The following is a 25051-nucleotide window of genomic DNA, read 5'->3' on the forward strand; positions in this document are numbered from 1 at the left end:
CATTCATAAGCAGCCATTTGCTTTGGTTCTCTTCTGATGGATTGAGGTGTTTGGCTTATTGGTATTGATTTACATAAGCCCCGCTGTGTGGCGTCTTCGGGCCAATTTGTATGACCACCGGGATGGGATTGCTTGGTGGGAACCACTCGCAAATCATGCGCTCGCCGGAGCTGCCCGTGGCAAGTGCAGAGGAAAAGGCATCAGTTGGTAGGTCCCTGGGTGTGGCTGGGACAGAAACATCCCATCCGAATGCCAGAAGTCGCCCGGGGCTCTCCAAGACTGGGGGAGAACCCGACCGTGAACTTCCAGATTCCGCGGAACGTGAAGATTGCTCAGTTATCCTTCTGAATTCACACTTCTCCAAATTTGCAATTGGTTTTGCTCATCAATCCGTGGGAACAAAACCAGCAATATTTAAAATAATGTTCAAAATGAGACTGCACGAGGGAAAATGTTTGCAAAATAGAAGTACAATGCTTATTTATTTTATAAATTATATTTATAACCCACTTTGTACGTTCAGGGATCTCAAAGTGGCGCACAGATCCCTCGTCCTCCTCTCAGTCATCCTCACAACAACCCTGTGAGGTAGGTTAGGCCCAGGGAGTGGCCCAAAATCACTCCGTGACCTTCATGGTCGAGTCGGGACTGACCTCCCAGATCCTGGCCCCGCACTCAGGAGGCCAAACTGCATACAAAAATGCGCACATTAGGGAAAATGTGGGCGTGCATCATTTTCATGTACATATCAGCATCTTGAAGTTTGGGATGAACTGAACTGAAGTCTGGGAAAGTGAGAAATTGAGAGAAATTGAAAGTGACAGATCTGTCCATTCCTGGATGCTCTTTTCGGTTGAGCTCGTGAAATATGCAAAGCCTCTCTTGGCCGGGCAAAGGAAGTTACGGTCCCTACCTACCCACTTGGATCTGCATAGAGCCGGGGGCGGCTGCAGAGGGGTGTGGCATGGACGGGCTGCCGTCAGAGGGGCAGAGGGAGAACGTTGCTACGGTTTGGCATCGGTTGGAATTAAAGTTGTGTTTTCAGACGGGAAAATCTTGAGGCTCCGTAAACTGAAAATGGACGTGAGAGTGTCGGGGGCAGAGAAGGGCTCCCACTGCGGACCGGGCTGCCTGCGTCAAAGCACCGCAAACCTCTGTCCTGCTGCACTGCCATGGCTCGCTTGACATTTGGGGAGGGGACTGCCGAGGCCCGGCTCCGGAAGCCCCTTGGCTTCCCTGCGAGCACGCGCCTGCAGCCAGGCTGGCTGCTGGAGTGGGATTTTCCGCCCCACGACGTGAAGCACTCCGAGCATCCTTCGTGGCTGCAGGACGAGGACGAGGGACCGATGGGGCCAGATAGCTCCTCGCTGCGGACAGCTTCCCGGCACTCATGCAGCCGCCCGGATGGCAAGAGTCCCTCTGAGAGCCACCGGAGCTTCGCCCCCTGAAGTCAGGCGCTGGGCTGGCCCCGAGCCAGGCCTGCGTCCGGTCCCCCTCCCTGGCCAGGGTCAGGGTCACATCCTGGGAGGATGTGGTGTGGAAGGGGCATTCAGAGGGAGGCCTGGGGCCAGGTGGCCACGGCGGAGGAGCCCAGCAGCAGGGTGGAGGACGGCCGCGGGAGAGGGCGGCCCAGCGGCGCTGCAGCAGGTTGCGGGAGAGGGAGGAGTGGGGGGCCGCAGTGGAGCTGCAGTCGTCTGTGGGGCACTCGTGCGGTGCCCGGGGAGAGGCGGCTGCGTACCGGCTGCTTGCGCGAGGGCGTGGGCAAGGAAGGCGTCCTGGGGGCTCGAGCCTCGCGATGGGGAACCGTGGGCAGGAAGCCAGCGGGGGAGCAGAGCGGGGCCTGCTGTCCACAAACGGATGCTGACGCACCGGCTGCTCTGGGGTCGCTCCTGCCTTCCTCGCGCTGGCTCTGCTCCCCCCGAGAAGAGCCCCCCATGGCGTCTTTCCTGCCATGCTTGCTGGGTGCAGCGAGACAAGGGGACGCCCTCCAGCCCACATGCCACACCGCGTGTTCCATAGCACGTTGCCCAGCTAATCCCGGGCAGCGTCTCTCGGGAGGAGCTGCAAGGATGATTATGCGTGAGGGTGGGAAGGAAGTGACATTTCCTGTCATGCCGTCGTGCGAGATCCCCTGAACCGTAAACCGCGAAGCCAAGGCGGCAACAACAGCAAACGTGATCCTCTTGATTGGGGAGCGCGGCTTTGATCTTTGCTGCCGCCTGACTCAAGTGTTTGTCTCAGCCCAATTACGTGGTCTGCTTTGCCACTGCAGCGAGGAAGGGTTGGGCTGAAATGCCAGCAAGGACGCATCACCAGAGCGGCGGCCGAGCCACTGGCGGGCGGAACGAAGCAGGTGGGGGCGCCTGTGCTCCCCCAGGGCAGCTTCCTCGCCGGGAGCCGGCCGACGGAGACGTCTGTGAGGCCTGCGGCTGCGTGGGGGCCTCTTTCCTGGGCAGCCTCTCCAAAGGCAGCCAGCCTGGGCAGAAGGGGAATGGTGGTCCCAGAAGGATGCCCTGTGCACTGCCCCGCCCCACAGTTGCAATGCGCTTGGCCCAGGCAGGGGTCCCCAGACTTTTTCCAGTTCACTGTCCCTCAGACTGTTTTGGATGCACTCTGCACATTAAAATGAATGGATGCACTCTGCACATTAAAAATTATTAAATTTAAATAAATTTAAAAATTAATTAAAAATTAAAACATGTTTGCTTGCTTGCTCGGAGAAAGCCACGGCTTTCTCCAAGTAAGCCGCTCCAGCTCAGCCTGTCTGCCCTGGACTTGGCGAGCTGGCGGTGGCAGCTTGCTCCCTCAGAGAAGGCTGCGCTGCCTGGCCTCCCCCGGGCTCACATAATTAGAAATAAATTTTAAAAGTTATATTGTTCTTACCTTCTATCCTTTTTTAGTTTCTTCGTCTTTGTCCTCGTCTCTCTGTCTCTCTTCCACCCACCTCTCTTCTGTTTCCCACTCCGTATTTCCACTCTGGATATGTGTGCAATGGGGGCGTGGGGGAGCCGGCGCACACGCAGTTGAGCTGTTGCAATTTGGTGCATGCGCCGACTCTCTGCTCAGTTTCTGAGAATGCCTGCACTGACTCAGAGCTTTCGGACTAGCTCGGAGATCGTTTTCTCTGAGCGAGTCCAAAACCTCTTAGGTGGGCCGGATAAATAAGCATGGCGGTCCGGATGTGGCCTGTGGGCCATAATTTGAGGACACATGGCCCACGGCATGCTGACATAATTGCTGAGCTCTGCTGCACAACAGAGATGAATCTGTTGTGGAAATAAATTCGGAAGGTTCCCAGAAGAGCTTCTCGGAAGGGAGCTTTCGAACGTCCTGGGAGGTGGCAGAACGGGGGCCAGGACTGTTTGATCAGCATCCACAAGTGATGAGCTGGCAATCAGGCACCTCAACTGGCCGTCTCCATGCAGGCAGCAAAGGCACAGATAGAACTTGGCACAGGTAGAACTTGGTCTTTCAAAGCTGCCTCACTGATTGCGAGGCCTGTCGTCTGCCTCGCATCAGGCGCATTTGCACAGGGAAAATGTGGGCTTTATGAATGCCTTTTCCCCACTGGCTGCTCACGGACAGGCCTGGATTGCATGTGGAGTATTTGCACAGATTCAGAGCTGTGGGGATTCGCTCTGCCCCGAATGCCCCCCCCCCCCCCCCCGGTAGGCAAAGTCCTGAAAAATCTGTTCTTTTCACACGTGAGCCTATGATGGGAGCTTTGTTGGTTGGCTTTTGGTCTTTAATGCATTTTTCCATGACTACCTTTCTGTAAAATTAAAAGAAAAGCAAACCCATAGAATCCATGTGACTTGGGAAAAGGTGGTTTACAGTGGGTTCCACAGGTCGGGTTCCAAACACACTTGTGGCTCTTGTAGATTTCCCCAACACCCTAATTGTGGCCGAGCACTGAATTTGCCTCCTCTTTTTCAAGCACCTTAGAAACACAGAACCAGAGCAAGCCAGAAGGGGCCTCCCGGGCCATCTAGTCTGACCCCCGGCTCCAGCCGGCTGCACTCACGACTTGCCCGCCATGTGCATGTCCAGCCTGTCCTTGAACGCCCGCTCCAATGGGGCCTCAACCACCTCCCGGGGAAGCCTTCCCAAAGTTCATTTCGTGCTGCATCTTAACCTTGTACTTTATTTATTATTTATTTATTTCATAAACTTCTATGCTGCCCCATTCGCCGAAGCCTCGGGGCGGCTTACAACAATAAATAAATACATATAATCATATAAAAACAATATAATTGGAAACGCCCTGGCCAAAGATATAAAATTAATAAATAAGCTAACAATTAAAATGCTGCTTAAATAAAATAATATTTGTCATTTGAGCTGCCCCGAAGTATGCAAGTCTGTCCTGGCTTTCTGTGGCTGAACGTTCCTCTGGAGTCTGTGGAATAAGCTGCACCATCTTGCCTGGAATACTTCTCTCTCCCCTTCGCGTGGAATCCTGGCATCTCCACGGCACTGCGATGCAGGCGGTGGGTTTTTAAGCAAGAGGACACAGCTGAGTCTGGATGCCCTACAGGGGGATCAAAGGAACCCCCCTCTTTGTGCTCTCCCTGGAAGGCGTTCCAGGCATGGGCTTCCCCACTCCAAAGGGGCTCCAGGAGTTGTTCCAGGGGGGATGCATGAGAAAATGGCTTCAGTTCAAGTTTGAGGAGGCTTTACCCAGTTTGCAAGACCCAGAACAGAATTCTGTGCTCCAAGCTTAGATATTTATGAGCCATGATGCTCTTCCTGGGACTAACAAAATGGGTTGGATAACTTTGTACTCATGGAAAGTGCACGTGGAAAAAAATTGCGCGTCTGTGCGCATGTGGAACCGTGAGCACCAGAAGACACCTGCATGTGAACTGAGCCAGGTTAGCTGGCCGTCTGATTTGCGCTTGGTGCGGGACGAGCCTCAGCCTGGCAAAGCCGGCAAAACGTCTCCATTAGGGGAAAAGTGCCCCAAACCAATGATGTCATGGGTCCCCTTCGCTCGGCACTGGTCGGGCCTCACCTGGCGTCCTGCGTCCAGTTCTGGGCACCGCCGTTAAAGAAAGATGTGGACAAGCTGGAAAGGGTGCAAGGGAGGGCAGCGAGGGTGATTCCGGGCCTGGCAGGCAGAGCCCTTCGAGGAGTGACTGGGAGAACCGGGCATGCTCAGCCTCAGGCGGAGAAGACCGAGGGGAGGTGGATAGCGCCCTACAAGAACCTCACAGGCTGCCCCAAAGAGGAAGGGCAAGGCCTCTTCTCGCTCATTCCAGAGTGCAGGACACAGAATAAGGGACTCAAGTTAGAAGAAAGCAGATTTAGATGAGACACCGGGAGGAACTTCCTGGCTTCAGAGCCGTACGACAACGGAGCCTGTGGCCTGGGGAGGTTGTGGGCTCTCCCTCGCTGGAGACATTCAGAAGGCGCCTGGACAGTCACCTGGACGGGATGGCGTGACTTAGGGCCCTCCACCGAGCAGGGGGCTGGACCCAGGGGCTTGTCGCCCCCCCCCCCCCAAGCTCGGTGATCCGATGAGGTTCTTCCCAGAGCGGTTGCCCCAGGAGTCCTGGCTTGCCCCAGTTCGAGCAGGGCAGTCCTGGCTGGAGGCGTGGGGCCATCCCTAGATCTTCCCCTGCAGGGACGCCTTTAAAGGTGCTTTAGACTCAGGGCAGGGCCACCGAATGAGAAGGACGGACTCCCTGGAGAAGAGCCTGATGCTGGGAACAATTGATGGCAAAAGGAGAAGGGGCTGGCAGAGGATGAGGGGGCTGGATGGAGTCACTGGGGCAGTTGCTGTGGGCTTGGATGGACTCCGGGGGACGACGGAGGGCAAGAAGGCCTGGGGAGTGTTGTCCATGGGGTCGCGATGGGTCGGACACGACTTCGCGACTAATGGCAACAACAGACTCAGGGCAGACCTAGTAGCTGGCCAGGAGCTTGTAGACTGCCATGGACTGAGAACTTTTCATTTGTCTGTTTAAATTCGGTGGAGAACATACTTCTAAGTTTCTTCTTGCTTCGATGCCACAATAAGCTTTCCCACTGCAAATACATTGTTTCTGTAGCATGGGAGACACTCAGAAAGGTTCTAGCTTGGCTGAGAAGGAACTCTGGATGCCCGGGACTTCGGTCCGGGCTGTGCTGTGGATGTTCCACCCCGGAACGGAGCTCTCTGGTGACATTAAGGCTTCCGGAGGCCTTTCTTCGGTTGCACATCGCTTGGCTCTGCAACCTAAGGCAGCCCGTCCCGTGGAGGCGACGGGGTTTTCCGCGCCAGCTTTGCAGAGTGAAGAACAGGATGGGTCCCATTGTGCCGACTGCTTAATTTTATTGTCCTCATTAAAGCGCTTTGCTTGCGTAACGAGCAAGATAATACATTCCCAGCAAAATATGCAATAAAACAGGAACAATAATGAAAAGTTAATTTTTGTAAATTAAGACCAAAATATCTTGAGTTAAAATTAAAAAGTGAAAGCTTCCTTCGGGGGGTTCTTGAAGATTAATAAAACTGTGATGGATGTGCTCCCTTCGGCTCGCTCGCTGCAGGCGAGGGAACTGTGGCGCACCGAGATTCCCACCTGCAGGAGCTCGATTATCCTGTTTTGGGGAGGCACATCTGCCCGGGCATGGGGGCTCCTGTCCCCCAGAGCCAGGAAAGGGGATCGCTCTGCCCAGGGGGGAGGTGGTGTCTTTACAGGGCCTGCAGTGGAAGGGCCACCCAGAACGTGCGGCTACTGGCCAGACGAGCCGAGCTGGAGGGTTGGGTGTTCGGCTGCGTGGTTCTGCATCCGGGCCCTGCTGGCGATGCCCGACTGACTGCTGGGGTCCCCTCCGCCAGGAATGAGCAGCTGACGAGGGCCAAACCGTCCCGCAGCACTTCCGGCTTTTGTTCAGGCCTCCAGACACCCGCCGCACACGTTCCCAGGCACCGCACCCCACCCGCAGCCCCCTTTTCCACACCGGCGCACCCTGGCAGGCGAGTCCCATGGGGTGAGGCCCGGTGCCAAAGGCCACCGGCGGTGCCTCACGGACCTCTCCTCCTCTCCTGCCACGGCCCAGGAGGAGGCCACGGCAGCGAGCTGCATTAACAAACGCGCAGCGCCCGGCGCGGAAGGGCCGTTTTGCCCTTGGGTGGGTGGCGTTTGGGTGCTGCGTCCTGTTCTGGGCACCCCTTTCAGGAAGGACAGCAGACGGGGAAGGGGAAGGGTCCAGGGAGGGGGAGCCAGGAGGGGGAGGGGGCTGCGAAGCGCGACCTGGCAGGGAGCTGGGCAAGAGCAGGTGCCCGGGAGGCTGGAAGGTGGAGCAGGCATGTTCTGTGTGGCTCGCGAGGGTGGGTGGGGACCGATGGAGGGAGCTCGCGGGGAAGCGGACTTCGGCCGAGCTCCTGAGCCTGAGCGGAGGCAGCAGTGGGACAGGTTGGCTTGGCAGGAGGCCCCTTCTCCTTCCCCGGATGCGCTTGAGCAGAGACCGGGAGCGCGAGCGTCGGGGAGCTGCCGCTGCCTCCTCCAGTGCAGAGCAGGGCCTGCGTGACGCAAGGGGCTGGACTAGATGCCCTCCGCGTTCCCCGCCCACTCCATGATGCAGCGCTTCTCCATGGGCAGGAGGGCTTCTGCGCCCCGCAGGGCCAGGGACGGACCCAACCAGACTCGTGTGGCACCCTCTGAGCTCCTTCCCAGCGCGATCCCGCAGAGGATATTGCAGCTGTCTGCCCCCGGGGGCCGGGGTGGGGGGCCGTTGGTCCTCCTGGCTCCGCCCGGCAGCGATGTGCTGTGTGCCCCCAACCTGGTTTTGGCTGCTCCCTGCCCCCGGCCGCCGGGCCAGGGGGTCTGAGGGTGCGAGTCGCAGGCCAGCAGCGTCGGCAGGCCGCCCCTTCCGTGCTCCGGGGGGGCCCCGGCGGGGTGCAGGGGTCGGTCCCCTGCCGTGGTCCCAGCCCACGGTTCTGCCGGGTGCTGCTGGGGCGCCCGGCTCGGGGGCTCGGGGCCTCCGTCGCCGGCCCCCAGCAGCCGTGCCCGCGCGGGGGGCGCCCTGGGGCCGGGCCGCGTGGGTGCTGAGGGCGTGGGGCAGGTGTGGGCCTGTGGCTGATGCGCTTTCTCCCGGTCGCTCTTCCAGCCCCGCCCACGGTGAGGATCACCCACTCGGGCCTGGCCTGCAACATCGAGGAGGAGAGATACTCGGAGCGCGTGTACACGATCCGCGAAGGGGAGACGCTGGAGCTGACGTGCTTGGTCACCGGCCACCCTCGGCCACAGGTGAGCCCCTGCTGGGACGCGCGGCTCCGCCCCACCTTCTCCTCCGCGGGGCCTTCTCGCTCCCCCCGGCTGTGAACGGACGGGCTCCCCGTTCGGGGAGGGGGCTACTGAGCCCACGGTGGCTGGGGGGAGTCCCTTGGGAGCCCCTCCGCCTTGGTGCCTTCCCCACTTGGTGCCTTCCAGATACTTTGGACTACGACTCCCAGCATCCCTGCCCATTGGCCAAGCTGCTTGAGGCTGATGGGGGCTGCAATCCAGGACATTGCATTGAAGGGCACCAAGCTGGGGAAGATTAAGAGTCACACGTAATATTAGCATAATGATGATCATGTGGATGAAGATGCCCTGTGTAAAGAAGGACAGACAAGACCCACGCCTGGCCCTACTCAGACCGGGTAGAAAGGCACGGGGCGGGTGGGTTGTGCAAACGGGCGCAGGGGCGGAAAAAGAAACCACTCACACAGACTGAGGTGGTGTTGGGGGTGCACACGCCCTGTAATTGGCAATCATCGTTCTTGTTTGCGAGCAGCACGTTCAAGCTAGGAAAAGAGACCCCAGAATCAGAGAGGGTTTCGAACGGGACTCGGTGCATTTGGCAGCATTTCTCAGATACGGGATTGTTCCTCCCCGACTGGTGGCGTGAAGAGGATCTGCTTTTTCGGCATCCGTGCTGTTGCTCTGGAGGATGTGTGTCTGACCGTTCATCCCGTCTGGAGCAGTGAACTGGGGAAGGGCCGGGCAGCGTCCAGAGACATGCGTGGTGCGTGGCTGCCCGTGAAGCCAGACCGGCGGTTCTCCTGGACCGTCAGGGCGGGCGAAGGGGCAGCGGGGAGCAGGCACCGGCCACGGTGGCTCTGCAGGCCGGGCTCTGCACGTCTTGGACGTGGCTGGTGCGAGGCCTCTGGTGCATCCCGGGGCTGAATTCGGTTTTGGAGAAAGACTAGCAGGCGGGCACGTGTTCTGGCCGTCCGGGGAGGGGGCGATGGATCAGCAGACCCCAGGTTCTCAAGGCTGCCCCAATTCCATCGTGAGCACAAATCAGATTGTGAGCAGCGTGCATTTTTATGTGCCTTTTTCCAAATCTATCCAGCAAGTTTGCCTTTGGCCCCTTCCCAGTTTGCCATCTCCTGGCACCGGAATGCCGCTTCCAAGGGGGCGGCGCGCAGCCCTTGGGAGAGCTGGCGTGGCCTCTCTGGGGTCGCGCGGTCTGGGTCGCGCTGGGAGCAGCTCTGGCCGGGCGGCACGGGCAGCGCAAGGCCGAAGCGCTCGGCTTTCGCTGGAGCTTGAGCCTGGGGCCACGGGCGCTTCCGACAGGCGCAAGCCGTGTGGACTTTGCTCCGAAGTGATTCCTCAGGCCCCCCTTGTTTCCAAGTCCCTTTGCCCCGTGGCCCCTGCTCTTTCTCTGCCGGACGGGCCTGTCGGCTGCAGCGCCAGCCTTGCCCTAAATCACAAGAGGCTCGTGGGCAGATTTAAAGGCTGCCAAATTCCCCGTGCCATGATAAATCCAACACCGGCAGCGTCCTTATAATTGTCGCCGTTCCCATCCGGGTGTCTCCCTCCTGCCTAGACGTGCCCCAAACGGCTCACAACACGGCAGCGGTTCTTATCCAAACTTCATGGCAGGAAACGGCTTCACGCTGATTCATTTCGAGCCCTAATAGAGCAGCTCAATCAAACAGTTCATTTCGGTTATCATGACATTATCGCATTTTAAATTCATTACAAAATAGGCCGTATCAATCATTAAAATACAACACAAGCCGGGGAGAGATATAATAAAACTTTTCGGCGCAGGCAGATATTACTAAAATAACATAATTAGCCGCAAATTTCTCAAAAGCGCAGGAAATAGTAGCATTACCTTGTACAGCAGCAAGCGTCAAAGGAAGTCTGGTGCAGCGGTATTGGCCTTAGCCCTCCGTGCAAGGATAATCCCGGATAGTACAAGATTCCTCTGAACTGTGCCCACCCGAGGAAGAACTCGGGGAGCGGGGAGCTCCCCGTGCCCAGCCCTCCAGCCGCTTCAGCGAGTGACGGTCACGCAGGACTCGGTTCCATCCCGTTGCTGCAAAAGAATTCTCTACCCCAGGGCCTTTAACCTGCCGCTCGCAGAGGCTTCTGCTTCTGCGCCCTTTGCAGGTTTCAGACTGGCCCCTTTACACACGCTTTTCCCTGGGGTTTTCCTTTCTCTGCCTTCCATTCTGCAAAAGCAAGGTGGAGAAAAAGTGCAAAAGCACACAAACTGCTTCTGGTGCTGTTCCAAATAAATTCTGCCGTGCTTTGCACGAACAACAGCAACAGCAGCCCTAAAAGGCCACTGCAGAGCAACGGAGAGACCCTGGAGGATGGTGGGCATCATGGAAAACACACTCCGACCACCATGGGGAGGAACCACAAGAGAATAATCTTCTTGCGAAAGAAAGCTCTTGACCTGAGGGTTTTTAAAATGCGTTTTCTCTCAGACACCCTAATTAACGACCTCTCAGCTGCCCGCAAGGGATTTAAACCGCTGAGGATGGCATCTGCAGCTTCCGGGCGCTCAGCCTCCGCTAGAGGACTGCTCCCCGATGCACCTGGCTTGGATCAGTGTGCCCCATAGCAGCAGGAATTCTTGACGACTGGCTCGTCGTTCCCCAAAGGGCTTCTGCTATGCTGCCGGAGCCAGTGCGGGTGCCTGGAAGTATTTCAGGTAGTGTCGGAAGAGACTCCCTCCGGGAGTCAAGGAGAGACTCGGCCGCTCTGCCGTCTCTTGGCAAACAAGCGTATCTCCTCTCGCAAGCTGTGCGGTGCGCGTTCTCCTTTCAGATCTCTATTTTCTCATCTTGCATCCTGGAAGGAAAATTGATTTCTGCTCGTGTTACCAGTTTATGGACTTCTGCCCACGTCTGCTCGCAGGCTGCCATCTCTGCTTTTCTGCCCTCCCCGCCCCGCACCACTGTTTTCTCATGACCCTCAGCAAAGCGCAGGGAAATGCTGCTGTTCTGCGGGGTGGGAGGGATTGCCGTGGGAAAGAGCAGCTGCTGAGGATGAGGGGTGGGCCTGGCAGGGGGCCGAGGGGGCTGAGGTTCCACTCGAGGAGCCGCCGGCCCGGCTCTCTCTGCTCCGCTCAAACACCCCGGCCTTCCCCGAACACCCCTGGGGCAGCCCATCCCCTTTCCCTCCCACAGCTCTGCCCTCCACCTCGCGGGGCTGTTCTGAGGGGGGCCAGAATAACCTTCGGTGCACCAGAAAGAGGAAGTAGGATTGAATATGGGACGTGCATCTTGGGTCCGCGAGTTCCTGTTTCCCGCACAGCCCACGGCGGCCTCGGGCGAGCGGCTTGCTCAAAAGCAGCACGCAATGGCTGCAGAAGCGCGGAGTGGCCCGAGGTGTCGCGGAAAGAGCGGGGGGCGGGGGCCACCCCCAACCAGGCCCGCTTCCGTGTGGCCACATGACGCGTCTTGGCTTGCAGGGGCCCTTGGAGCGGGACCCCAGGGACGATCCTGCAGAGGCCTGGGAGGGGCGCTGAGCTGCTAGCACCCCCGCGCTCAGGCACCAAGCAGCCACAGGCCTGCTTAGCTCAGCCAGTCGGCCGCATCCAGCGCCGCCTGACCGTGCCGGGGGCCGTGCGCCGCGGGGGCTCGGCTGCTGTGGAGCGCAGCCTGCACGGTGCCTTCGAAGCCAGTGGAGACCCTCTGGACCCACCCGCTGGAAGGGCTGCCCGCCCCCTTCCTTCCCATAGCATGTCTCGCAGCCACATCACAGGCAGAAATTCCACAGGTGTTCCCCCGCATTACACACAGGTACAGTTAAGAGAGAGGCTGAATCTGCTGAATTTCTGAAAGTCGCGGGCAGAAGGATTAAAGGAAAGATGGCTTGGCTCCACTGGAGCTGTTCAGAAAGAAGATGGGCGGCCACCTGCGTGAGATGGTGTGACTTGACGTCCTGCAGCGGCAGGGGAAGCGCAGAAGCAGAGCGAGGCAGAAGGGGCCTCCGGGCCATCTAGTCTGACCCCCGGCTCCAGCTGGCTCCGCTCACGACACGCCCACCATGTGGACGTCCAGCCTGTCCTTGAGCACCTGCACCGATGGGGCCTCAACCGCCTCCCGCGGAAGCCCCTGGCACGAGAAGGACCCGATGGCCTTCTGGCCCCTTCCAGCTACCCCATTCGGTGATTCTGTGAAGCTGGGGTGGCTGATGATACGCAGCAGCAGCGACCAGCGACCCCAAGCCAGGGAGGGTAGAGGGAAGGAGCAACGTGGGTGTGTGCAGAACGGTGGAGACCGCATTCCTCCTGCCAGTGTGAGGAGCACGTGCAAAGCACCGGGCCACAGACGTGCCGGCTTGCGAATCTGGGAGCTCACCGGGCCGTGGAAGGGCTGGGAGACTCCGAATCAGTGCCCCGTTCTGTAACGACGCCCCAGGGGTACCTGCGCGATTGTGTTTAGCAGAGGCACCAAAACTAGATCAATGCCTGTATATTTTGGGGGGTGGGTGGGTGGGTGGGAGGGAGGGAGACTGTTTCCATGACAACTAATGGACCACTTAATGGATGGAATTATCAGCATCTTCCCTGGTGACATGTGCTACGGGGCTGCAAAACAGAAATGTGGCAATTTGCTGAAGTGCGCTACGTGCCGGGCAGTTAATGGCTGGGAGCCGCTGGGGATCCACGGAGAAGAGGAGCCGCGTTGGGGGCAGAGGTCTTGGGCCCACCAGCCAGCGCACCCCGCCCAGGTTGCCGGGCTCGCCCGTGGCGGAGCCGTGAGCGCAGCCCCTCTTCAGCCAGGAACGGCACCGAAGCCGGATCGGGACACTCTGCCTGCCAAACGCCCTACACACAGATGCCGCTATTGCTACAGAAGGGAAGTGGACGCGCGTTCCGGCTCATTTCTCGCCAGGCGTTCTCCAGTCAGCTGGACAAAAGAGCGCGAGTCTCGTTCACTTCCTTGCATTGCTCAGCTTGAAATTTGCTTTTTGGACCAGCACCCTTGATGCATGCCTTTGATGTTATGCATACGTCTTAAATGTGTGGACAAACATGTTCTAGAAACATAGGAACAGAGCGAGTCAGAAGGGGTCTCCCGGGCCATCTAATCTGACCCCCGGCTCCAGCCAGCTTCGCTCACGACATGCCCACTATGTGCACATCCAGCCTGTCCTTGAACACCCACCGATGGGGCCTCAACTGCCTCCCGTGGAAGCCCATTCCACACCCTCGGAGTCCCAACTGTCAGGAAGTGCTTCCTGGCATCCAAATTGAACCTTGGTTCCCTGAGCTTGGCTCCATTGGAGTGCGTCCTGCCTTCCTCTGCAGGGGAGAACAGGTCTCTGCCCACCTCCGTGTGACACCCCCTCACGTACCTGCATGTCGCCAACAGATCCCCCCTGAGTCTCCTCTTCTCCAGGCTGAAGAGACCCCGTTCCCACAGTCTCGCCTCATTCCCCACCCCCTGCAAACTGGCCACCAGCCTTGTGGCCCTACGCTGCACTAATTCTACCCTGGCTACATCCTCCCTGTAATGAGGGGCCCAAAACTGAACGCTAAGTTCTGCCGTTTTTCTTTGTTATCCTTTCCCCTTCATGCACACCTGTGCACATGTGTGTGTCGCTTACTGTCCCTTGAGAAGAAAAGGCTGAGGGGGGGGCATGAGATCCCTCTGGAAGGACCTCAAAGGCTGCCACAAAAAGGAAGGTCAAAGTCTCTCCTCGCTGATGCCGGAGTGCAGGACACAGAATGATCAGTTCAAGTTGTGACAACCCAGATTCAGGCTGGACATCAGGAAGAGCTTCCTCACGGCCAGAGCAATACGGCAGTGGGACCGGCTGCCTGGAGAGGTGGGGGGCTCTCCCAGTCTGGAGGCTTTCAAGGGGAAACTGGGCAGCCACCTGAGTGGGGTGGTGTGACGTGGTGTCCTGCACCCCCCCATTTTGGTGTTCTGCATCCCCCCATTTTTAACCTGCCCGGAGGAACGTCAGAAATGCCCAGTGAGGAACCAGGTGAGGGACGGAGGGAGATAAAACAGACGACTGGCCGCTCTCTCTTGATTTATGCAGCTTATTCCTTAATTTCCATGCTCTCGCTCTGCCGTTGCCTGGAGTGGTGATCACTGCCTTACACGTTGATTAGCAGCTATTTCTCCGCAGTGGGGAAAGTGGGAGCCATCGGCATCCGTGGCAGCGAAATTCCGAAAGCAGCCGGAGTGGCTGCAGGCCTGGGGTGGGTGAAGCGCTGACATCGACGGGAGTTGGCTTGCGGGGCGCTGCGGAGGGCCCAGGGCCGGGGCCGCGTCCCCAGGAGCAGCAGGCGCCAGCACCTGGCAAGGCCGCCTGCAGCTCCACGCACGGAGGAAGTCCCCTTCCCTTGGAAGGACAGCAGAGAAAGCCCTTCCATGTACTGAGAGAGGCCAGGAAAGGAGTGCATTTCCCACCACGTCTCATGGTCAATGGGTGGAGGGGGCCCCTTCTCTCTCTTTTCACACATTTGCAGTCCAAAATGTCAGGATTGCCCTGATGTCATGAGAGGTTTCGAGGTTTTCTGCCCCACCAGCTCCCCCGCTTGCAGCAGGCATTGAAGGGAGAAAATGCAACCCAATTAGCAAATGGATTCAGTGTCAACTTTTGTTGATTAAAAACGATTGCTCACTTGCAACACGCATGCACAAAATTTAAAATAATTCCGGGAGGAGGAACGGCTCCTATGCTTAGCAAGTCTCCACCGACTGCAAAGTGCGGCATGGATCGTGGCGGGTATTTCCCATTTCTTGTGTCCCGGCTCGTGTGTTGTTCTCATATTACTTTCTACCCCAAATCGATTTGCTCCTGTTAAATCTCATTTCCTTGTTCCACTTATAACTGGACCTCATTTTGATGCTTTAAAAGGTCCCTCCTTTTATTCCCCGAACCGACCACTCAATCCAAAGGCAATTTATTATTTCATGCCAAACCCAATTGACAACAATTTCCCTTGGACTCGGTCCATCATAATCACATTATGCCTTCATTAGCGGTGCGTGTAATAAAAATGAAATCTATAAAGGCACCCTCCCCGATGGCATTTGAAGAATAATGGCACACAAACCTTGTTAACGCGTCTGCCTCGCTACGCAACGAGTCAGGTGTAATTAACGACATGGAGACCGGTGCGGACGCGAGTAGCCCCGCTTGAGGGAGACCAGTGATCAGACAAGCGGGAGGACCGTGGCCGCGTGCCACAGGATGCCTCCATTTCAGAGGAGCGTGGCCACTTGCAGTGCAACCCTCGAGGAAGCCAACTGAGGTGTCGCCTCTGCAAAGGCATTGCTGGTTGCCGGTTCTGCCGGAAGACGACCCCGTGAGCAAGGTGTCTGGTTGGCACCACTTCCTGGCTTGTTTGGGAGACAGAGGCCAGGATTGCGCTGTGACTTGGCCTCTTGGTTAGCTTCCGGTTGCCATAGCCGATGCTAATCATGGGAGCAGCTGCTGCGACGAGCCAGGATCCCCGGCAGGCTGGCTTCCCCTCGCCTGCAAGTTGGCCAAGCCAGGACGTGCGGGGGCTGGGACCCGCCCTTCAGTCTGCTTTTGAGCTCTGAGTTTGGGAGGAACCAGTTGCCGGTGGAGAGCTTGACCTTTGTGCCAGATGCTTCACCGGCCTAGTGCACAGGGGACCTCTTTTCAGGGACCCTCCCGGTAAATCTCTGGCTGCTCTTTGCCCGTGGGGAAGACTTTGCTGGCGCCTGAATTAGGGTTCCGACATCCTCCCCAAACCAGGGTCTCCTTCCTCATACTCCGCTCGGACTTAGGAAGCAAGCCAGGCCCACAGGAGGTCTGCGAACGCTTGCGGACACTTGCCGAAGCTCAGGCCTTCAGGCACACGTGCCCCACGTTCTCACAGCCCCATGTGCTAAAGAGGGACTTGGACGCATGGCTGGTGCATGGACTCTGCTCCTGAGGGTTGCCCGCAGGGATGCTCAGCCTGCGCGGCCCCAGGTCAAAGGCGCCAGGCCCTGGCGGGTTGCACCCGAGAGGACTTAGAGAGTTGGCAGGGGTCCTCTCATGCCCGCTGGCCCCCATTTTTGAGGCCTCGTGGAGAATGGGTGAAGTTCCAGAGGACTGGAGGGCGGCATCCGTGGTCCCAATTTTCAGAAAGGGTAGTAGGAAGGACATGGGGAATTATAGACCGGTTAGCCTTATGTCCATTGTAGGAAAAACAATGGAAAGGCTCATAATAGAGAGAGATCTAGCGAGCTAGATAGGGAAGGGAGGCTGGCAGGGACAGCCCTGACGGGCAGACTTGCCCGCATCTACATCAGGGGCGCGTGAGCTGTTCATCTCGGGTCATCTTTGATCAGGTTTTACCCAGTACGCACCTTCCGGACCTGAGGTGGATTTGGACGTATTCTGCAGTCGATTCCGTAGATTGCTGAGCTTGCAGTATGGTTATAGACCAAAAACTAGTTGCCAGCACATGCGCATTTGAAAAATGTCGGCGGAAATGTGTCTATGCACAAACATCATTCTACCAGCGTGAGAGGAGCACGTACATTTCGAAGATGCACACGACTGGTGTCCGCATTTGCGAAAGAGCATGCGCAAAAAGGCGCACGTGGGAAGAGAAGAGTCAGGCTCACGTTGGGTGGGGACTCATGTTGGAAGGAGCTCTGGAAAGGGCCATGCGAAACTTTGGTGAGCTCCGTTTTTTCTGGTTTTCACAGTCCTGCTCTGCACGGGCAGCAGTTCTGGATCCTTTTGCCAAACTCTCTCCGGGGATTGGAAGACCGATTCAAGTGCCGCAAACAGCTGTAGGCCTTTTAACCTATAAGGCCATTCGCCACTTGGGACGATCAGTCCCTGGCAGCACACAATATCCCTCTTCCAGCCACAGGTGCCCGGGCCCTGCGCCAGCATCCCTGCTCTTCCTGTGAGTGCCACCTCCGAGGCAGGCCAGCCTGGTGGCAACACGGAGACAGGACCTTCCCTGTGGCGGCCCCCAAATTATGGAATGATCTCCCACAGAGGCCCGCCGGGAGCCAGCTGGAATATCTTTTCTGCCACCGGCACAAGACTTCCCCCTTTGCCCAGGCGTGCATCCACCCCAAGTAGCGCGGGCGCATGGAGGGGGAAGTTCCCCGGATATTTTTTTTGGCAGGCCTGGCAGTCAGGCATGGTTTTAGTTGTTTCGTGGTTTAGGGCCACTTTATTCTGTTTTCTTGCTGTCTTGTCCCATGTTGTATTTTAGTGAGTGTATTACTGTGGCTGAGCACCCAAAGGTCTTCAGTGATTAGGCGGTATAGACATCAAGGAAGGAAGGAAGGAAGGAAGGAAGGAAGGAAGGAAGGAAGGAAGGAAGGAAGGACGGAAGGAAGGAAGGACGGAAGGAAGGAGGACGGTTGGCAGTGCACTCTGGATCTGGCCGTATCGCGGCCCCCCAGCAGGACGCACGGCGGGGTGGGCAGCCATGGCAGGCCCCTCTTGGGGCGGCTACGGGACTTCGCAGCAGCATGCAGAGCTGGCGGGAGCGGGCGAAGGCGCCCCCGCCGGCTCTGCCCCCTGGTCGCCGGCCCTGGCAGCAACGTCCTGGGAGGCCAGCAACCCCGGGTCTCCATTCTGGGTCGTGGGGGCCACGCTGGAACCCTTTGGGGAGGACCGGGGAGCTGAGGGTCTCCGTGGCCAGGCCTGAAAGAATCAGAGGGGCCGGGGCAGGCCCAGGGCAGGGTGCTGGTTATCACCTACAAAGCCCTGAACGGCTTGGGACCTGGTTACCTGAAGGAGCGCCTGCGTCCATATGTGCCCTCCCGCCCCCTGAGATCGGCGGCAGAGGCCCTCCTCCGGGAGCCCTCCGTGAAAGACATCTCTGTGGTGGTGCCCCACTTATGGAATGCGCTTCCCAGAGAGGTCCGCCTGGCGCTGTCGTTATTTGCTTTTCCTTTTTATTTAAATGATATTTTAACCATTAATTGCTGTTTCTATTTATTGGTTTTATAGTTTTGCCGAGATGTTCCGGATTTTTAATGTCTATTCTATATTTGTTTATTTGCTTTGAAAGCCACCCTGAGGCTTTCTGCGACGGGGGCAGCATAAAAATGCTATAAATAAATAAATAAATGGGAGAGTGTGTGTGTGTGCCCCCCCCCCCAACATTTGGAGCCCGTCTTCTCCGTAGCAGCATCAGGTGCTGAAGATGCGGCACATCAGTTGAAGCCGCTTGAATCCGCAGCAGAGGAAGAGTCGGGCAGGACCTGGTCCTCCAGCCGCTGCTCCCGGGGACCCGGGGCTTGCTGTGGGGGCCTCCCTCGTTGCTGATGTGTTATTCCGACATGGGATTTATATCCCAACTTTCAAGAAAGGAAGGGCACCCAAGGCAGCTAACAGTAAATTCCAGATTAAAGGATCCAAATCTTGATTAGCACGTAAGTTAATAGCAAATACACTAAGGGCACCGTGCAAACACAGTATTGGATGGAGGAAAGCCAGCCACCGATTGCCACACCGGGCAGCTTCCTGCCGACGAGTGCGAAGGGCTCAGCAGCCAGCAGAGGCAGCCCAGGTGCCCTCCCTCGGGACCCCCCCAGCACACCCTCCCCGGGGCTGCTCCTTTGCTCGCCTGGGTGCTCCCTCCACACTTGCCGGCCTCCAGCTGGCTCCACTGAGAGCCCTCGTGTGTGTGGGGGGCACCGGGGGGCGTGCATGAAAGCTTGAGCCGAGATGCTGTTCTTGCCCGGGGGGGGGGGCTCTCGGCAGCCACGAGGGGCCGGCTTTGCCGTGGCAGCCAGGCGGAGACTCGATCTCCGCAGCCCTGGGGGGTTCGGGGAAGGGAGACGACAGACGTGGCCAGGCAGCCTGCTGCCCCACACTGCCCGCTGCACGAGCCCGCCTGCCCGCCCACCTGCGCCGCCTCCCGGGATGCCGAGCGGGAGAAGGAGGCTTCAGCTGGCCGCCCCGAGGCCGCGGGTTGGATGTCGGCCGCGCTCGCCAGCGAGCTGCCCGGAGCCTCCTCGCGCACGGCCGTCTCCATCCGTGCAGCAGGAGCCTCGAGCGGCTCGGCTCGTGCGCACCAGCCCCGGCTGCGTCTGCTCACCAGCCCCGCTGAGCCGAAGGAACAGCCGGCTAAATTTAGCTCTCCACTTCAGGCCCCGGCTGGGGAGCCGGCGAGCAGCCGCATCCATCCTCTCCCCTCCGCAGAGAACGGGCCCTCGCTCAGAGGCCCCAATGCTGGCCTGGGCCCGGAAGCTCGCCCTGGACGGGAGGAAATGCAGCAAGCAAGCCCCCCGCTCTGCCTCGGAAGGGGATGCGCCCCCGCCCAAGGCAGGCGGCAGAGATGAATGAGAAGCGGTGCCACAGCACGGGGCAGCGCAGGTCGATGATCCGCCATTTTGGCTGCCGGAAAATAGCCCAGGGACGTGGCCTGGACGCGGCGGCTCTTCTCAGGCCCGGAGAGCCAGGTCTGGGCACGACCTTCGGTATGGCCGGGCCCTGGCCGCCAGCCCTGCAGTTCCTGATGCCCTCTCCTTAAATAGGGTCTCTAGAGACAGACTGAGCACACAGGACATAGAAACAGAGCGAGTCAGAAGGGGTCTCCCAGGCCATCTAGTCTGACCTCCGGCTCCAGCCAGCTCTGCTCACGACATGCCCACCATGTGCTTGTCCAGCCTATCCTTGAACACCCGCATCGATGGGGCCTCAGCCACCTCCCGGGGAAGCCCATTCCACACCCTGGGCGTCCTAACTGCTTCCTGGCATCCACCCTGAATCTTGCTTCCCTGAGCTTGGCTCCGCTGGAGCGCGTCCGGCCACAGATCTTCCACGCTTGGCTGCGGTGAGCTGGCTGGCGATTCCCACCTGGCAGAAGCGTTCCAGAGTGGCCCCTTGCGAATTATGTGTCTGAGCTGGAAGACACAAATATCTGGGTGAGGCTGTGAAGTTTATTTTTTTCCGGAGAGCCTTTGAGTATCTACAAGAGGCTTCTCGCAGCGTGGATCCCTCCTTTTTGCCTTCCGTCTGTCATGAAGCGGCGGAAGGAATGAGATACAAGCCAGGCAGTGCCTCCGTCCAGCTGCGCTTCGTCCTCGGGCAAAAGCATCCCTCCAGCTGCTCGGCCTGAGAGATGGGCGTAAGAAGGGCAGCCTACCTTACAGGGCTGTAGTGTCTACTGGAAGCATCTCTGTGAACATTTTGACACTCTGGGGGAATTGCTGGGTAGTCCTCCAGTTCAGCCCTCCAAGACAAAATGGCAGCATGAACTCCCTGCTCCCGAGGAGGAAAGAGGCATGGGAACTGGGAATTCTCCAGCGGGCGAGTTGCCTCCAGCTCATGGCAATCCCATGGAGGGAAGCCCTCCGGAAGGGCCTGCCCAGACCATGGCTTCCCTCTGGGGCCCGTCCATCTCATGGGTGGCCTCCTTTTCGTCTCCCGCCTTTGGCCTCCCCAGCACGATTGTCTTCTACGGCAACAGTGGAAGGTTGTCTCAGCTCTGACCCAAGGCTTTCGCTCTGAGCCCTCTTCCTGCTCCAAAGCCGGTGGGGATTTATCCTGGCAGCTGCTGGCAGCAGGCCAGATCAGGGGCTGCAAGGCGGAAGCGCCCCCTCTTTGCCCTGGCGATGCCCCCCCCCCCCGGTGTTCACGTGTGAGGCGGCTGCCTCGTTCGGCCTGATGCTTGGCGCCCCCAGCAGTCAAGTGGCATCGAACTCTCTGCGCATGGTCCGGAGGCAAACCTGGGCGTCCTTGGAGTTCAGACACAGGCAGTTGTAATCCATGGCATGCATCCAGTGCTTGCTTGCTATTTATTTATTCAAGGCTTAAATAAATGGATGGACAGACCATGCATCTACTGGCATTACAACAAAGCGGCAGATAAAATAGGGCACAGCATCCGGTAATTCAATAATACAAAAACCACATTGAAACTGATTAACATTAAAATAATGGGAAAATAAAAAGGTTTTCACCTGATGCCAAAAAGAAAAGTGTCGGTTCCAGGTGAACCTCTCTGGGGAGCATATTCCACAGTTGGGGTGCCACCACAGAGAAGGCCCTCCTCCGGGTAGTCACCCTCCTGATCTCTTTCACGGAGGGCTCCCGAAGAAGGACCTCCAGCCCAGAACTCAAGGGGTGGGAGGGCGCATGGGGAAGGAGGCGCCCCTTCAGGTATCCCGGACCCAGGCTGTTTAGGGCTTTTAGGTCATTAGCAGCACCTTAAATTGGGCCCAGACCTCAATCGGCAGCCAGTGTAAACGATAGAGGACCAGCATTATATGTGAAAACCGGCCGGTCCCCGCTAACATCCCGGCTGCTCTGTTCTGAACCAATTGAAGTGTCCGGACCGTCTTCAAGGGCAGCCCCACGCAGAGCGCGTCACAATTTCCATGGCTCTGCCCTGTGTTGGACTACCATTGAACTCAGCTCGATGCTTCTGTGGCATTTCAGCCCCGTATTGTGAATCTGTCTTCTCTGGCAGGAAATACACCTGCGTGTGAGTAGCCATTTGAGGTTCCGGCGATCTACAAAAGCTGCTCGGCATGTCTGCCAAAGTCAGGAAAAGAAAAGAGCTCCAGACTTGGCAGTTGAAGAAGAAATCCAAAGTACGGGAGGAACGTTGGTATCATGACACTGACCAAAGTGCAGTTGTGTTGCTGAATTGTCTGTGGAAATGTATCTTCTTCCTGAGGCTGGGAAGCAGGGACTGCCAAATTGCTCCGCAGAAATGAAAAAGGAAAAGGGAATTGTGGACAACAGGCTAAACATGAGCCAACCATGCGATGCAGCTGCCAAAAGGGCAAATGCTATTTTGGGATAGATTAGCAGAAGTATCACTTCCAAATCATGAGAAGGAGCAGCCCCCCTACACTCCGCACTAGTCAGGCCTCACCTGGAGTCCTGTGTCCAGTTCTGAGTGCCAAGATTTAAGAAAGATGCAGGGAAATTAGAAAGGGTCCGGCAGAGGGCAACAAAAGTGATCCGGGGTTTGGAAACATGACCCTGTGAGGAGAGACTGGGAGGACTGGGCATGTTCAGCCTTGGAGAGAAGACTGAGGGGGGACATGATAGGACCTCAAAGGGTGTCACAAAGAGGAAGGTCAAGATATCTTCTCACTGGTACCAGAGTGCAGGACACGGAATAATCAATTCGAGTTGCCGCAACCCAGATTCAGGCTGGACATCAGGAAAAGCTTCCTCACGGTCAGAGCGATACGGCAGTGGGACCGGCTGCCTGGAGGGGTGGGGGGCTCTCCCACACTGGGGACATTCAAGGGGAAGCTGGGCAGCCACCCGAGTGGGATGGTGTGACTTGGTGTCCTGCACCAGCAGCAGGTGGACTGGATGGCCTTCCGGGCCCCTTCCAGCTCTGCTGTTCTGTGCGTCTGTGAATGCCCACGTCATCACGAAGCGATTCTGGGCCACCAGTGGAATCGCACTGCATGTTTGCACCGAGAAGGGAGGTTGGCGGGGGCGGGGGGGGCATCACCTTCCCCCTTTTTCTAGCTGCAACTCAGAAACTGTCCCCTCAAGCACCTCCCCCCCACACACACACACGGAGCCGACGGTCACGCTCCAAGGTTGGAGCACCGCAGCCGCACACGGGAGGCGAGCCCTGCGTGGGCACAGCCAGGCCTCCCTTCGGCAGCAGAGTGCGAGCTTCAGCCCCTCCAGCCGCTGAAGCGGTGCCTTCCGCCACTTCCTTGGCTTGGAAGGACCCTTTCATGCTTCCCTCAATTGCAGCGAAAGGAGGCTGCGTCTTCAAGGGGTGCGCTTTGATTTTGCCGTGAGGGGGCCCTCCCCCTGCACCAAAGCCAGATGTTGCCCAGCTAATAATTCTAGCCCAGCTGTGGAAAAATACTTGCAGGTGTAACCGCCTTCTCGCTGGGCCGGCAACTGGGCCCCCGGGCGGCCCTGCTCCAGGTTGCCCGATAGGGTCCCGGCACGGGGCAGCCACGCTTCAAGGAGCAGGCCTCCCGCGATGTGCCAGCGTCTTCGTATCCCTCCTATCGCAGGGCCCTTGTCGCTGCCGCCTGTCTCCCACCCTACTGGGGAGGTGGGCTGGGGAGGAGTTTCTCGGTCTCCTTCCGTGGCCCCTGCGCAAAGAACGCTGCGAGGACCATGCGTCAGCCCCTCCGGGGAATATAATTTCCCCAGGTCGCCTTACAAGGGCAGGTGCCTTGGGGAAGCTGCCTTTCCCGTGGCAGCCCAAGAAAGTGTATCCTGCATAGCTTGGGAAGCGGACAAATCCAGGCTGGATCGATGGTGTTCCTCTGACATTTTGGTCTCTGAAGCATGCCCCCCTCCCCACACACCACACCACACTCCTGCACATGGCCTGGGTTTAGCAGATCGGAAGAGCTGCGTGTGTCCGTCCACAGTGAAGCCGTGACTTCCCGGTTCTGCTCTTCCGAGATTGCTCTTATTGGGCTGGTAAATAGGCCGTCGTCCCCCCTTCCCGAACACCAGGAGTGCCTGGAGCGTCCTCCGTGGCTCCTTCGCCTCGGCCTTGGAAGGCCTCCATGGCGACGGCGCTGAACATGCAACACCCTCGGAGACCGCCAGCTCTCGTCCGTGCCATGGAGCCCACGGCATGCTTCCTTCTTGCACCCTGGCAGCCCCTCTTCCCCCACGTAAAAATAACCCGAATGTCCAAAATACAAGACTAACTCGAAAGACAAGCGTCCACCTGCTGCCCACGTATTTTTCCTTTCTCCCCCGTCTGCCTATCAATCAAAGGATAAGGATTTTGTCTCATACCTTATTTAATGATGTAATTAGACATAATGACATGTTCAAATGATTACACGTATGAAAACTAATTGCATAATGCAGGATAATTATGCTAATGAGGTAAATACACAATTAACAGGGAAAAAGCATTTCTAAAAAATCAAGGAAATTGGTAAAAAAAAGCCAAAGGAAGGTTAATGCTCTGCAGCAATCAAACCGCGACAGCCGTTCCTGCAACCAGTGCCTGCAGGCCGGGAGTCCAGCGAGGACTGGCGGACCAGTTGGCCAATTTGGTGCGAGTCCCGGCACGCGCTGGCGCTCTTTGTGAGGCCCAGAGCAAGCCACCTCTCTCTTTAGCTGGAACGATCTTGATCAGGTGGTCTGAGTGTCTGAAGTTTTGCCAAATTCTTCAGTCAGAAGTTAGCCTATAAGTTCTGCGGGGCTTCTGCACCTTGTCCTAAAGCTTGAGAAAACTCACACATGATGTGAGTCTCCCCAGACCCATGGAGGCAGCCGGGTCGACACACCACCAGCCGCTGCAGCGGCCCAGGGCTGCTCCGTGCGCCATTTTGAAACCCAGCATGGCTGCCCCGGGTCAGAAGAAGCGGCCTAGGTGCTCCCGTGAAGGCCGGGTCTGAAGACGGCTCTGCCCATCTGGAAGATGCCTCACGTGTGTCTCTGTTCCTCAGTGATCAGGTTCCGCCCTTCAAGTCCATTGTGGAGGGCGGCACGGCCCTGGAAAACGCCCTGCTGTAGTTCCATCGTCCCCTGCCCTTCAGTGTTCTCTCGACGGCGATGCACGCATGCTGGACGTCGCTTCTCATCCCTTTGGGTCTGAGACCCCACCTGGATTTCTCCGGAACCCAACTAATGGTGGGGGAGCTGCTTATCCGGGGCATCATGGTCTGCTCGAGGGCAGGGCCCTCGCCCGCCTGGCCTGTGGAAGGCCGTGCCGAGTCAGCCCCTGGCCCAGGCAGTCCCTCAGCCCCTTTCCAGAGAAGGGAGCGCAGCAGCCCTTTCCCTTCTGCCAGGCGTGAGAAGGTAGACTGCGCCTGAACAAGGAGTTTCCATTATTACCGAGGCGAGCCCAGCCCTCCCCACCCTTGCCTGCCCTGTTTGGGGCATTTGCCTCCTGGAAACATGCAGGAGGG

At 58.0% G+C, this 25051-nt stretch overlaps 1 protein-coding gene across 1 annotated transcript in view; it reads left to right on the forward strand.

Annotated features, from left to right (window-relative positions):
- Window positions 1-1172: 1172 nt before the first annotated feature.
- MDGA2 (MAM domain containing glycosylphosphatidylinositol anchor 2) overlaps window positions 1173-25051 on the forward strand; it is a 193508-nt gene continuing 169629 nt past the window's right edge. The window contains exons 1-2 of the mRNA XM_044436278.1: window positions 1173-1407; window positions 8098-8237. Coding sequence (XP_044292213.1) covers window positions 1173-1407; window positions 8098-8237 — 375 coding nt within the window. The remainder of the gene's footprint in view (window positions 1408-8097; window positions 8238-25051) is intronic.

This window comes from Varanus komodoensis, unplaced genomic scaffold (genome assembly GCF_004798865.1).
Source record: "Varanus komodoensis strain SLA01 unplaced genomic scaffold, ASM479886v1 scaffold3, whole genome shotgun sequence".
Taxonomy (NCBI): domain Eukaryota; kingdom Metazoa; phylum Chordata; class Lepidosauria; order Squamata; family Varanidae; genus Varanus; species Varanus komodoensis.